Raw genomic sequence first — 15,000 nt, 5'->3', positions numbered from 1 at the left:
CCTGTATATAGTCAAATACACTGGTCTGTGGATCAAAACCCTGTGGATCAAAACCTGTATATAGTCAAATACACTGGTCTGTGTATCAAAACCCTGTGGATCAAAACCTGTATATAGTCAAATACACTGGTCTGTGTATCAAAACCCTGTGGATCAAAACCTGTATATAGTCAAATACACTGGTCTGTGTATCAAAACCCTGTGGATCAAAACCTGTATATAGTCAAATACACTGGTCTGTGGATCAAAACCTGTATATAGTCAAATACACTGGTCTGTGGATCAAAACCCTGTGGATCAAAACCTGTATATAGTCAAATACACTGGTCTGTGGATCAAAACCCTGTGGATCAAAACCTGTATATAGTCAAATACACTGGTCTGTGGATCAAAACCCTGTGGATCAAAACCTGTATATAGTCAAATACACTGGTCTGTGTATCAAAACCCTGTGGATCAAAACCTGTATATAGTCAAATACACTGGTCTGTGTATCAAAACCCTGTGGATCAAAACCTGTATATAGTCAAATACACTGGTCTGTGTATCAAAACCCTGTGGATCAAAACCTGTATATAGTCAAATACACTGGTCTGTGTATCAAAACCCTGTGGATCAAAACCTGTATATAGTCAAATACACTGGTCTGTGTATCAAAACCCTGTGGATCAAAACCTGTATATAGTCAAATACACTGGTCTGTGTATCAAAACCCTGTGGATCAAAACCTGTATATAGTCAAATACACTGGTCTGTTTATCAAAACCTGTATATAGTCAAATACACTGGTCTGTGTATCAAAACCCTGTTTATCAAAACCTGTATATAGTCAAATACACTGGTCTGTGTATCAAAACCCTGTGGATCAAAACCTGTATATAGTCAAATACACTGGTCTGTGTATCAAAACCCTGTGGATCAAAACCTGTATATAGTCAAATACACTGGTCTGTGTATCAAAACCCTGTTTATCAAAACCTGTATATAGTCAAATACACTGGTCTGTGGATCAAAACCTGTATATAGTAAAATACACTGGTCTGTTTATCAAAACCTGTATATAGTCAAATACACTGGTCTGTTTATCAAAACCCTGTTTATCAAAACCTGTATATAGTCAAATACACTGGTCTGTTTATCAAAACCTGTATATAGTAAAATACACTGGTCTGTTTATCAAAACCTGTATATAGTCAAATACACTGGTCTGTGGATCAAAACCCTGTGGATCAAAACCTGTATATAGTAAAATACACTGGTCTGTGGATCAAAACCCTGTGGATCAAAACCTGTATATAGTAAAATACACTGGTCTGTGGATCAAAACCCTGTGGATCAAAACCTGTATATAGTCAAATACACTGGTCTGTGGATCAAAACCCTGTGGATCAAAACCTGTATATAGTCAAATACACTGGTCTGTTTATCAAAACCTGTATATAGTAAAATACACTGGTCTGTTTATCAAAACCTGTATATAGTAAAATACACTGGTCTGTTTATCAAAACCTGTATATAGTCAAATACACTGGTCTGTTTATCAAAACCTGTATATAGTAAAATACACTGGTCTGTTTATCAAAACCTGTATATAGTCAAATACACTGGTCTGTTTATCAAAACCTGTATATAGTCAAATACACTGGTCTGTTTATCAAAACCTGTATATAGTAAAATACACTGGTCTGTTTATCAAAACCTGTATATAGTAAAATACACTGGTCTGTTTATCAAAACCTGTATATAGTCAAATACACTGGTCTGTTTATCAAAACCTGTATATAGTAAAATACACTGGTCTGTTTATCAAAACCTGTATATAGTCAAATACACTGGTCTGTGTATCAAAACCTGTATATAGTAAAATACTGTATACCGTCCTACCCTAAGGTGTAGTTCTTATGTGTTGTCCCTCTACAGAGGTCGAAGATATTGCTGTTTTACAAGATGTGGCGGGTGTAGAGGTTAGAGTGTAGTTCTAATGTGTTGTCCCTCTACAGAGGTCGAAGATATTGCTGTTTGACAAGATGTGGCGGGTGTAGAGGTTAGAGTGTAGTTCTAATGTGTTGTCCCTCTACAGAGGTCGAAGATATTGCTGTTTTACAAGATGTGGCGGGTGTAGAGGTTAGAGTGTAGTTCTAATGTGTTGTCCCTCTACAGAGGTCGAAGATATTGCTGTTTTACAAGATGTGGCGGGTGTAGAGGTTAGAGTGTAGTTCTAATGTGTTGTCCCTCTACAGAGGTCGAAGATATTGCTGTTTTACAAGATGTGGCGGGTGTAGAGGTTAGAGTGTAGTTCTAATGTGTTGTCTCTCAACAGAGGTCGAAGATTGCACTGTTTGACAAGATGTGGCAGTACATGAAGTCGGCAGAGCCGTCTCCGTTTGTGAAGAAGACAGCGGAAGGGGTGCTGAGAGTCAGGAAGTCCAAGGGGAAGTACGCGTACCTTCTGGAGTCCACCATGAACGAGTACATCGAGCAGAGGAAACCCTGCGACACCATGAAGGTGGGAGGGAACCTGGACTCTAAAGGATACGGCATCGCCACACCAAAAGGATCCCCATTAAGGTGGGTGAGATAGTATAACAATATGTCCTCTAATGTTGTTATAGTATCTTACCTACCCTGATGACCTGAAACACAGCGGTTTATATACAGGCCAGCATAGTATAGCATAGCATAGCATAGTATAGCATAGTATAGCATAGCATAGCATAGTATAGTAGAGCATAGCATAGCATAGTATAGCATAGTATAGTGTAGTATAGTATAACAATATGTCCTCTAATGTTGTTATAGTATCTTACCTACCCTGATGACCTGAAACACAGCGGTTTATATACAGGCCAGCATAGTATAGCATAGTATAGCATAGCATAGCATAGTATAGTAGAGCATAGCATAGCATAGTATAGCATAGCATAGCATAGCATAGTATAGCATAGCATAGCATAGTATAGCATAGCATAGCATAGCATAGTAAAACAATATGTCCTCTAATGTTGTTATAGTATCTTACCTACCCTGATGACCTGAAACACAGTGGTTTATATACAGGCCAGTATAGTATAGTATAGTATAGCATAGCATAGCATAGTACAGCATAGCATAGCATAGCATAGCATAGCATAGTATAGTATAGTATATTATCGTATAACAATATGTCCTCTAATGTTGTTATAGTATCTTACCTACCCTGATGACCTGAAACACAGTGGTTTATATACAGGCCAGTATAGTATAGCATAGCATAGTATAGCATAGCATAGCATAGCATAGCATAGTATAGCATAGCATAGCATAGTATAGCATAGTATAGCATAGCATAGTATAGTAGAGCATAGCATAGCATAGCATAGTATAGCATAGCATAGCATAGCATAGTATAGCATAGCATAGTAAAACAATATGTCCTCTAATGTTGTTATAGTATCTTACCTACCCTGATGACCTGAAACACAGTGGTTTATATACAGGCCAGTATAGTATAGTATAGTATAGCATAGCATAGCATAGTACAGCATAGCATAGCATAGTATAGCATAGCATAGCATAGCATAGTATAGCATAGTATAGTGTAGTATAGTATAACAATATGTCCACTAATGTTGTTATAGCATCTTAACTACCCTGATGACCTGAAACACACCGGTTTATATACAGGCTAGTATAGTATAGCATAGTATATTATAGTATAGTATATTATAGTATATTACAGTATAGTATAACAATATGTCTACTGTTGTTATAGTATCATACCTACCCTGATGATCTGAAAGACAGCGGTTTATATTAGTGTAGTATAATATAGTACAGTATAGTACTCCCTATCCCCAACTCTGACCACCTGTAAGCCTAGGGAAGACTACACTACCCCAGAGTTCTTAGCAGCTGGCAACAGAACTACACCACCTAATGTTCTTAGTGGCTGGCCACAGGACTACATTACCCATAGTTCTTAGTGGCTGGTCACAATAAACCCCTGCGGTACCTAGGGATGGGCTTCAGACCAATAGTTATCTTGCTTCTTCCTGATTGGCTGAAGAGAGAATGTTTTCGCTAATGCCTGGGTTGATTTGGAGCAGCCATACTCTGAGGGTCAAGATCAGGGTTGGGGTTAGGGTTAGGGTTAGGGCTAGGGGTTGGGTTAGGGGTTAGGGGTTAGGGTTAGGGCTAGGGGTTAGGGGTTAGGGTTAGGGTTAGGGCTAGGGGTTGGGTTAGGGGTTAGGGCAGCCATACTCTGAGGGTCAAGATCAGGGTTGGGGTTAGGGTTAGGGCTAGGGGTTGGGTTAGGGGTTAGGGGTTAGGGTTAGGGCTAGGGGTTAGGGGTTAGGGTTAGGGTTAGGGCTAGGGGTTGGGTTAGGGGTTAGGGCAGCCATACTCTGAGGGTCAAGATCAGGGTTGGGGTTAGGGTTAGGGTTAGGGCTAGGGGTTAGGGGTTAGGGTTAGGGTTAGGGTTAGGGGTTGGGCTAGGGAATATCAGGGTACTGAGGAAGGATGGTTGGGGTTAGGGTTTAGGGTTAGGGTTAGGGTTAGGGCTAGGGGTTGGGCTAGGGAACATCAGGGTACTGAGGAAGGATGGTTGGGTTTAGGGTTAGGGTTAGGGCTAGGGGTTGGGCTAGGGAATATCAGGGTACTGAGGAAGGATGGTTGGGGTTAGGGTTTAGGGTTAGGGTTTAGGGCTAGGGTTTAGGGCTAGGGGTTGGGCTAGGGAATATCAGGGTACTGAGGAAAGATGGTTGGGGTTAGGGTTTAGGGTTAGGGTTTAGGGCTAGGGGTTAGGGTTAGGGGTTGGGCTAGGGGTTGGGCTAGGGAACATCAGGGTACTGAGGAAGGATGGTTGGGTTTAGGGTTAGGGTTAGGGCTAGGGGTTGGGCTAGGGAATATCAGGGTACTGAGGAAGGATGGTTGGGTTTAGGGTTAGGGCTAGGGGTTAGGGTTAGGGTTAGGGCAGCCATACTCTGAGGGTCAAGATCAGCGTTGGGGTTAGGGTTAGGGCTAGGGGTTGGGTTTAGGGTTAGGGCTAGGGGTTGGGCTAGGGAATATCAGGGTACTGAGGAAGGATGGTTGGGTTTAGGGTTAGGGTTAGGGCTAGGGGTTAGGGCTAGGGAATATCAGGGTACTGAGGGAGGATGGTTGGGTTAGGGTTTAGCGTTAGGGCTAGGGGTTGGGCTAGGGGTTTAGGGTTAGGGCTTGGGGTTTAGGGTTAGGGCTAGGGGTTGGGCTAGGGAATATCAGGGTACTGAGGAAGGATGGTTGGGTTTAGGGTTAGGGCAGCCATACTCTGAGGGTCAAGATCAGGGTTGGGTTTAGGGTTAGGGCTAGGGGTTAGGGTTAGGGTTAGGGCAGCCATACTCTGAGGGTCAAGATCAGCGTTGGGGTTAGGGTTAGGGCTAGGGGTTGGGTTTAGGGTTAGGGCTAGGGGTTGGGCTAGGGAATATCAGGGTACTGAGGAAGGATGGTTGGGGTTAGGGTTAGGGTTAGGGCTAGGGGTTAGGGCTAGGGAATATCAGGGTACTGAGGGAGGATGGTTGGGCTAGGGTTTAGCGTTAGGGCTAGGGGTTGGGCTAGGGGTTTAGGGTTAGGGCTTGGGGTTTAGGGTTAGGGCTAGGGGTTGGGCTAGGGAATATCAGGGTACTGAGGAAGGATGGTTGGGTTAGGGTTTAGGGTTAGGGCTAGGGGTTGGGTTAGGGGTTAGGGTTAGAGCTAGGGGTTGGGCTAGGGAATATCAGGGTACTGAGGAAGGATGGTTGGGTTAGGGCTAGGGGTTAGGGCTAGGGGTTAGGGTTTAGGGTTAGGGCTAGGGGTTGGGCTAGGGGTTAGGGTTTAGGGTTAGGGCTATGGGTTGGGCTAGGGGTTAGGGTTTAGGGTTAGGGTTAGGGGTTGGGCTAGGGGTTAGGGTTTAGGGTTAGGGCTAGGGGTTGGGCTAGGGGTTAGGGGTTAGGGTTAGGGCTAGGGGTTGGGCTAGGGCTAGGGGTTAGGGCTAGGGTTAGGGCTAGGGCTAGGGGTTAGGGGTTGGGCTAGGGGTTGGGCTAGGGGTTAGGGGTTTAGGGTTAGGGCTAGGGGTTAGGGTTTAGGGCTAGGGTTAGGGGTTGGGCTAGGGCTAGGGGTTGGGCTAGGGAATATCAGGGTACTGAGGAAGGATGGTTGGGTTAGGGTTTAGGGTTAGGGCTAGGGGTTGGGCTAGGGTTTAGGGTTTAGGGCTAGGGCTAGGGGTTAGGGTTTAGGGTTAGGGGTTGGGCTAGGGGTTAGGGTTTAGGGTTAGGGCTAGGGGTTGCGCTAGGGGTTAGGGGTTAGGGTTAGGGCTAGGGATTGGGCTAGGGGTTAGGGTTTAGGGTTAGGGCTAGGGGTTGGGCTAGGGGTTAGGGTTTAGGGTTAGGGCTAGGGGTTGGGCTAGGGGTTAGGGTTAGGGCTAGGGTTTAGGGGTTAGGGCTAGGGGCTAGGGAATATCAGGGTACTGAGGAAGGATGGTTGGGTTAGGGGTTAGGGTTTAGGGTTTAGGGTTTAGGGGTTGGGCTAGGGGTTGGGGGTTAGGGCTAGGGGTTAGGGGTTAGGGGTTAGGGCTAGGGGTTGGGTTAGGGCTAGGGGTTAGGGTTAGTGCTAGGGGTTAGGGTTTAGGGCTAGGGGTTGGGCTAGGGGTTGGGGTTAGGGCTAGGGGTTGGGCTAGGGGTTGGGCTAGGGGTTAGGGCTAGGGGTTAGGGTTTAGGGGTTAGGGGCTAGGGCTAGGGGTTGGGCTAGGGGTTAGGGTTGGGTTAGGGCTAGGGGCTAGGGAATATCAGGGTACTGAGGAAGGATGGTTGGGTTAGGGGTTAGGGTTTAGGGTTTAGGGTTTAGGGGTTGGGCTAGGGGTTGGGGGTTAGGGCTAGGGGTTAGGGGTTAGGGGTTAGGGCTAGGGGTTGGGTTAGGGCTAGGGGTTAGGGTTAGTGCTAGGGGTTAGGGTTTAGGGCTAGGGGTTGGGCTAGGGGTTGGGGTTAGGGCTAGGGGTTGGGCTAGGGGTTGGGCTAGGGGTTAGGGCTAGGGGTTAGGGTTTAGGGGTTAGGGGCTAGGGGTTGGGCTAGGGGTTAGGGTTAGGGGTTAGGGCTAGGGGCTACGGAATATCAGGGTACTGAGGAAGGATGGTTGGGGAGTATGTTTATGTTACAGGGCAACTAGTGGGATCTTTAATTCATCAATCTGCATGACTGTTGTGTTTCTTATTTGTTTAAATGTTTATCTGTTGAACTGCTGTCTGATCGCTCTGTTTCTGTGGAGTGATGTCTGTTCATGTGGCTATTATTATCATATAGACCTGTTTATTACTGGGTGATATTATTATTATTATTATTATTATTATCATTATTATTATTATTATTATTATTATTATTATTATTATTATTATTATTATTATCATATAGACCTGTTTATTACTGGGTGATATTATTATTATTATCATATAGACCTGTTTATTACTGGGTGATATTATTATTATTATTATTATTATCATATAGACCTGTTTATTACTGGGTGATATTATTATTATTATTATTATTATTATTTAGACCTGTTTATTACTGGGTGATATTATTATTATTATCATATAGACCTGTTTATTACTGGGTCATATTATTATTATTATTATTATTATTATTTAGACCTGTTTATTACTGGGTGATATTATTATTATTATTATTATTATTATTATTATTATTATTATTTAGACCTGTTTATTACTGGGTCATATTATTATTATTATTATTATTATTATTATCATATAGACCTGTTTATTACTGGGTCATATTATTATTATTATTATTATTATTTAGACCTGTTTATTACTGGGTCATATTATTATTATTATTATTATTATTATTATTATTATAATTATAATAATAATTATTATTATTATTAGTTAGACCAGTTTATTACTGGGTCATATTATTATTATTATTATTATTATTATTATTATAATTATAATAATTATTATTATTATTATTAGTTAGACCAGTTTATTACTGGGTGATATTATTATTATTATTATTATTATTAGTATTATAATTATTATTATTATTATCATATAGACCTGTTTATTACTGGGTGATATTATTATTATTATTATTATTATTATTATTATTATTATTATTATTATTATTATTATTATCATATAGACCTGTTTATTACTGGGTGATATTATTATTATTATTTTTATTATTATTATTATAATAATTATTATTTTTATTATTATTATTATTATTATAATTATTATTATTATTATTATTATTATTTAGACCTGTTTATTACTGGATTATATGATGATTATTATTATTATTAAGATTTGTATTATTATTATTATTATTGTTATTATTATTATTATGATATAGACCTGTTTATTACTGGATAATATTATTAATATTATTATTATAATTATTATTATTATGATATAGACCAGTTTATTACTGGCTATAGCCAAGGCATGTATATTATATTATCTTATTATGATAGCCTTCTGTACACTAGCCTTTAGCCACCATCCCAATAACAGAGCCTGATACATTATGCTAAGCTAATTGCTAATGCTGATTTACAGGATTGCGCTAATCCTGGTGCTAATGCTAATGGTTGTAGTAATATTAAGGTTAAGGCTAATTGCTAACAGTAATATCTAAGGTTAAGGCTAATTGCTAACAGTAATGGTAATATCTAAGGTTAAGGCTAACTGCTAAGGATTCAGCTCGGGGGAACAGACCTGTCACATCATCCTGTCTCACCAGTGTGTTTTATCTATCGTTGGTAGAAATGCAGTGAACCTGGCCGTGTTAAAACTGAATGAGCAGGGCCTGTTGGACAAACTGAAAAATAAATGGTGGTACGACAAGGGAGAGTGTGGCAGCGGAGGAGGAGAAAGCAAGGTTAGCCCCGCCCCCAGCCGCCACCAGGCCACAGACTGGTAACTAAGGCCAGGGAGTGAGCAGCACACACACGGCACGGAGACGACACACACACACACACACACACACACACACACACACACACACACACACACACACACACACACACACACATCACCCCTGGGATTCTGGAGCTGATGAACTCCTTCAATGGATCAGGGGGATTGATTGATTGATTGATTGATTGATTTTATTTGGCAATCAACAAAAAAGTCTATATCTATATATATCTATATACACACAGGCCATAGAGCTATGTGAAGTAGACAGGCTGTGCTCTGTGTCTGTGCTGCTTACTCAGGGTGATGCGTTGGTGCCTATCTGTCTGGTTGAGCTCAACGTTCAGCCAGGACATGTAGAGCAACAAGGCCTATCGCCACCTCAATTAGACAACACATAGGAAGGCTAGATGAGGCTTAATATAACGGCTGTTGTAGGGAGGCAGGAAGCTACATAAGGCTACATAACAGCTGTATGTCATGAAATAATAACATAACATAACATAGCTAATGTTATTTATGTTATTCCCCGTGCCCTGTGAAGAGTGCCAGTAAACCTAGCGGTGTTGAAACTCAGTGAACAAGGAGTCTTAGACAAGCTAAAGAACAAGTGGTGGTACGATAAAGGGGAATGTGGAACCAAGGACTCAGGAAGTAAGGTCAGTCACAGTGGGACAGACACACACACACACACACACACACACACACACACACACACACACACACACACACACACACACACACACACACACACACACACACACACACACACACACACTGTCTGTGTCAGTCCGGCTAGTATGTGGTGCCGTTTGTAAAGATTAGATTTATCAGGTCAAAAAAATTAAAAAATTATAAAAATGTCCTTATAAATCAGATGTCCGAAAATAAATCAGATTGTTAAAACATTTAAGATGATTCAACTTTACAAACGACACCCCATTGGCTAGCAGGGTAAATAAAGGTGTGGTTTGAGTTGATGAGAACGCTGTTCACATGCAGTACTGTTTAACACAGAACACACCACAGTACTACACACTGTCTACACACAACACACACACACACACACACACAACCAGTACGTTACATTTCCCTTCATAGGATGCCCGGAGGCAAAGTCAATAATATCCGTAGGGTGATTGGTTGAGCCTTCTTGGTCACTCTGGGCCCTTAACGAAACACAATTTTCTCTCCTCGGATCTGAAATCGGTAGTTACCACCAACTTCAATGACAGTTATTTTAAAATTAAAATACAAATCTAAGATTCCCACGCAGTAACATTGTCACCAAGGTGGGCTTGCCAGCTGGCTACAGGATTGGAGTCATGGCCTGCCAGCTAGCTACAGGGTTGGAGTCATGGCTTGCCGGCTAGCTACAGGGTTGGAGTCATGGCTTGCCAGCTAGCTACAGGGTTGGAGTCATGGCTTGCCAGCTAGCTACAGGGTTGGAGTCATGGCTTACCGGCTGGCTACAGGGTTGGAGTCATGGCTTGGCAGCTAGCTACAGGGTTGGAGTCATGGCTTGCCAGCTAGCTACAGGGTTGGAGTCATGGCTTGCCGGCTAGCTACAGGGTTGGAGTCATGGCTTGCCGGCTAGCTACAGGGTTGGAGTCATGGCTTGCCGGCTAGCTACAGGGTTGGAGTCATGGCTTGCCGGCTGGCTACAGGGTTGGAGTCATGGCTTGCCAGCTAGCTACAGGGTTGGAGTCATGGCTTGCCGGCTGGCTACAGGGTTGGAGTCATGGCTTGCCAGCTAGCTACAGGGTTGGAGTCATGGCTTGCCGGCTGGCTACAGGGTTGGAGTCATGGCCTGCCGGCTAGCTACAGGGTTAGAGTCATGGCTTGCCGGCTGGCTACAGGGTTAGAGTCATGGCTTGCCAGCTAGCTACAGGATTGGAGTCATGGCTTGCCGGCTGGCTACAGGGTTGGAGTCATGGCCTGCCGGCTAGCTACAGGGTTAGAGTCATGGCTTGCCGGCTGGCTACAGGGTTGGAGTCATGGCTTGCCGGCTGGCTACAGGGTTGGAGTCATGGCTTGCCGGCTAGCTACAGGATTGGAGTCATGGCTTGCCAGCTAGCTACAGGATTGGAGTCATGGCTTGCCGGCTAGCTACAGGGTTGGAGTCATGGCTTGCCGGCTGGCTACAGGGTTGGAGTCATGGCCTGCCGGCTAGCTACAGGGTTAGAGTCATGGCTTGCCGGCTGGCTACAGGGTTAGAGTCATGGCTTGCCAGCTAGCTACAGGATTGGAGTCATGGCTTGCCGGCTGGCTACAGGGTTGGAGTCATGGCCTGCCGGCTAGCTACAGGGTTAGAGTCATGGCTTGCCGGCTGGCTACAGGGTTGGAGTCATGGCTTGCCGGCTGGCTACAGGGTTAGAGTCATGGCTTGCCGGCTGGCTACAGGGTTGGAGTCATGGCTTGCCGGCTAGCTACAGGGTTGGAGTCATGGCTTGCCAGCTAGCTACAGGATTGGAGTCATGGCTTGCCAGCTAGCTACAGGGTTGGAGTCATGGCTTGCCAGCTAGCTACAGGGTTAGAGTCATGGCTTGCCAGCTAGCTACAGGATTAGAGTCATGGCTTGCCAGCTAGCTACAGGATTGGAGTCATGGCTTGCCGGCTAGCTACAGGGTTGGAGTCATGGCTTGCCGGCTAGCTACAGGGTTGGAGTCATGGCTTGCCGGCTAGCTACAGGGTTGGAGTCATGGCTTGCCAGCTAGCTACAGGGTTAGAGTCATGGCTTGCCAACTAGCTACAGGGTTGGAGTCTTGGCCTGCCGGCTGGCTACAGGGTTGGAGTCATGGCTTGCCAGCTAGCTACAGGGTTAGAGTCATGGCTTGCCGACTAGCTACAGGGTTGGAGTCTTGGCCTGCCCGGCTGGCTACAGGATTGGAGTCATGGCTTGCCAGCTAGCTACAGGATTGGAGTCATGGCTTGCCAGCTAGCTACAGGGTTGGAGTCATGGCTTGCCGGCTAGCTACAGGGTTGGAGTCATGGCTTGCCGGCTAGCTATAGGGTTGGAGTCATGGCTTGCCAGCTAGCTACAGGGTTGGAGTCATGGCTTGCCAGATAGCTACAGGATTGGAGTCATGGCTTGCCGGCTAGCTACAGGATTGGAGTCATGGCTTGCCAGCTAGCTACAGGGTTGGAGTCATGGCTTGCCAGCTAGCTACAGGGTTGGAGTCATCTCAGACTTTTTCTTATGAAACAACTCAAAAGTGCTCATAAATACTAATGGTTGGTCTCCAGGACATTTTTACCATTCCGTTTTTTATTCAGCGGGTGAGAGATGATTCCACCATGGGCAACAACAACTGGATACTAGTTCGTTTTCAGCCACATACTCTATGTTCAACTCATAGCTAGTTTAGGATAGCTACTGACTGAAATGTAGATAGGTAGCTAGCATGTTGGCTCACACTGGCCAAGTAGCCAACAAGCTAGCTAGCTAATTGTGGATGCCAAAAGACACAGTTAGCTAGACTCTGGAGCTAATGGACCCACAGGCTACAGTAGCTAACTGGTTAGACATGGTTAGCTAATGGGCCCACAGGCTACAGTATCCAACTGGTTAGACATGGTTAGCTAATGGGACCCACAGGCTACAGTAGCCAACTGGTTAGACATGGTTAGCTAATGGACCCACAGGCTACAGTAGCTAACTGGTTAGACATGGTTAGCTAATGGGCCCACAGGCTACAGTATCCAACTGGTTAGACATGGTTAGCTAATGGGACCCACAGGCTACAGTAGCTAACTGGTTAGACATGGTTAGCTAATGGGACCCACAGGCTACAGTAGCTAACTGGTTAGACATGGTTAGCTAATGGGCCCACAGGCTACAGTAGCCAACTGGTTAGACATGGTTAGCTAATGGACCCACAGGCTACAGTAGCTAACTGGTTAGACATGGTTAGCTAATGGGCCCACAGGCTACAGTAGCCAACTGGTTAGACATGGTTAGCTAATGGGACCCACAGGCTACAGTAGCTAACTGGTTAGACATGGTTAGCTAATGGACCCACAGGCTACAGTAGCTAACTGGTTAGACATGGTTAGCTAATGGACCCACAGGCTACAGTAGCTAACTGGTTAGACATGGTTAGCTAATGGGACCCACAGGCTACAGTAGCTAACTGGTTGGACATGGCTAGCTAATGGGCCCACAGGCTACAGTAGCCAACTGGTTAGACATGGTTAGCTAATGGGACCCACAGGCTACAGTAGCTAACTGGTTAGACATGGTTAGCTAATGGGCCCACAGGCTACAGTAGCTAACTGGTTAGACATGGCTAGCTAATGGACCCACAGGCTACAGTAGCTAACTGGTTAGACATGGTTAGCTAATGGACCCACAGGCTACAGTAGCTAACTGGTTAGACATGGTTAGCTAATGGGACCCACAGGCTACAGTAGCTAACTGGTTAGACATGGTTACACCATGGAAAACGAGCTTGTTTTCAGCCAAATATGTCCAACTCATAGCTAGTTTATCCACTGACCACCGCATTTAGGAGGATAGCTAATTACTGCAATGTAGCTAGCTAGATCAGTGGCCAGGCAGTAGCTAGCTAATCTTGGAAGACCTTTTCTGTGATACATTTGCGAAAACTTGCTCATATCAAACAGACAGTTTGTGGAAAGATAAAAATAACAATTAGTGGCCTCGTTTTTATAAATGATCGGACAGTGAAACTAAAATAGATCGGTAGCTAGCTGGAGAGGCTTTCATTTCATTCCCAATGAATTTGGTGATCAAGCTGAAGCTGGATTCCCCAAGTCGTACAGTGCTTCCTGTCGTGACTAGATGGCTCTGCAGCACGGTACAGTGCTTCCTGTCGTGACTAGATGGGCTCTGCAGCACGGTACAGTGCTTCCTGTCGTGACTAGATGGGCTCTGCAGCACGGTACAGTGCTTCCTGTCGTGACTAGATGGCTCTGCAGTACGGTACAGTGCTTCCTGTCGTGACTAGATGGCTCTGCAGTACAGTACAGAGCTTCCTGTCGTGACTAGATGGGCTCTGCGGCACGGTACAGTGCTTCCTGTCGTGACTAGATGGGCTCTGCAGTACAGTACAGAGCTTCCTGTCGGACTAGATGGGCTCTGCAGCACGGTACAGTGCTTCCTGTCGTGACTAGATGGGCTCTGCAGCACAGTACAGTGCTTCCTGTCGTGACTAGATGGCTCTGCAGTACAGTACAGAGCTTCCTGTCGTGACTAGATGGCTCTGCAGCACGGTACAGTGCTTCCTGTCGTGACTAGATGGCTCTGCAGTACAGTACAGAGCTTCCTGTCGTGACTAGATGGGCTCTGCAGCACAGTACAGTGCTTCCTGTCGGCTCTGCAGCACAGTACAGTGCTTCCTGTCGTGACTAGATGGCTCTGCGGCACGGTACAGTGCTTCCTGTCGTGACTAGATGGCTCTGCAGTACAGTACAGAGCTTCCTGTCGTGACTAGATGGGCTCTGCAGCACGGTACAGTGCTTCCTGTCGTGACTAGATGGCTCTGCAGTACAGTACAGAGCTTCCTGTCGTGACTAGATGGCTCTGCGGCACGGTACAGTGCTTCCTGTCGTGACTAGATGGGCTCTGCAGCACGGTACAGTGCTTCCTGTCGTGACTAGATGGGCTCTGCAGCACGGTACAGTGCTTCCTGTCGTGACTAGATGGGCTCTGCAGCACAGTACAGTGCTTCCTGTCGGCTCTGCAGCACGGTACAGTGCTTCCTGTCGTGACTAGATGGGCTCTGCAGTACATCTGCGTGATGTCACACACCCAAGAAGACTCAACCAATCACCCGACGGGTGAATATTAATGACCTTTTCTCTAGGTATAGAACCAAAGGGGATTTGGTGACTGGTTCTTTAACAACATGGCCGACATGCTCTCCCAGCCCCAATAGGCTGTCTTCCACCAAGGAAACGATACACAGACAGAAGCATGTAAACAGCCCAGATAGTTGGTATTTACTGCAGGAAAACACGTTGTTATTTACTGCAGGAAAACACGTTGTTATTTACTGCAGGGAAACACGTTGTTATTTACTGCAGGAAAACACGTTGTTATTTACTGCAGGAAA

The 15,000-nt window shown here is 44.9% G+C and overlaps 1 protein-coding gene across 3 annotated transcripts in view; it reads left to right on the top strand.

Moving 5' to 3' along the window:
* LOC106596081 (glutamate receptor 2) overlaps positions 1-15,000 on the top strand; it is a 108,164-nt gene that overhangs the window by 83,701 nt on the left and 9,463 nt on the right. For 2 of the 3 annotated variants that reach the window (XM_045712404.1, XM_045712405.1), the window contains exons 13-14: positions 2,321-2,568; positions 8,771-8,885. In XM_045712404.1, coding sequence (XP_045568360.1) covers positions 2,321-2,568; positions 8,771-8,885 — 363 coding nt within the window. The remainder of the gene's footprint in view (positions 1-2,320; positions 2,569-8,770; positions 8,886-15,000) is intronic. The other variant, XM_045712406.1, reaches the window with a different exon arrangement.

The sequence above is a fragment of the Salmo salar genome, unplaced genomic scaffold (genome assembly GCF_905237065.1).
Source record: "Salmo salar unplaced genomic scaffold, Ssal_v3.1, whole genome shotgun sequence".
Lineage (NCBI taxonomy): Eukaryota > Metazoa > Chordata > Actinopteri > Salmoniformes > Salmonidae > Salmo > Salmo salar.
The sequence above is the reverse complement of the archived record's forward strand: the minus strand, read 5'-3'. Positions and strand labels throughout refer to the sequence as shown.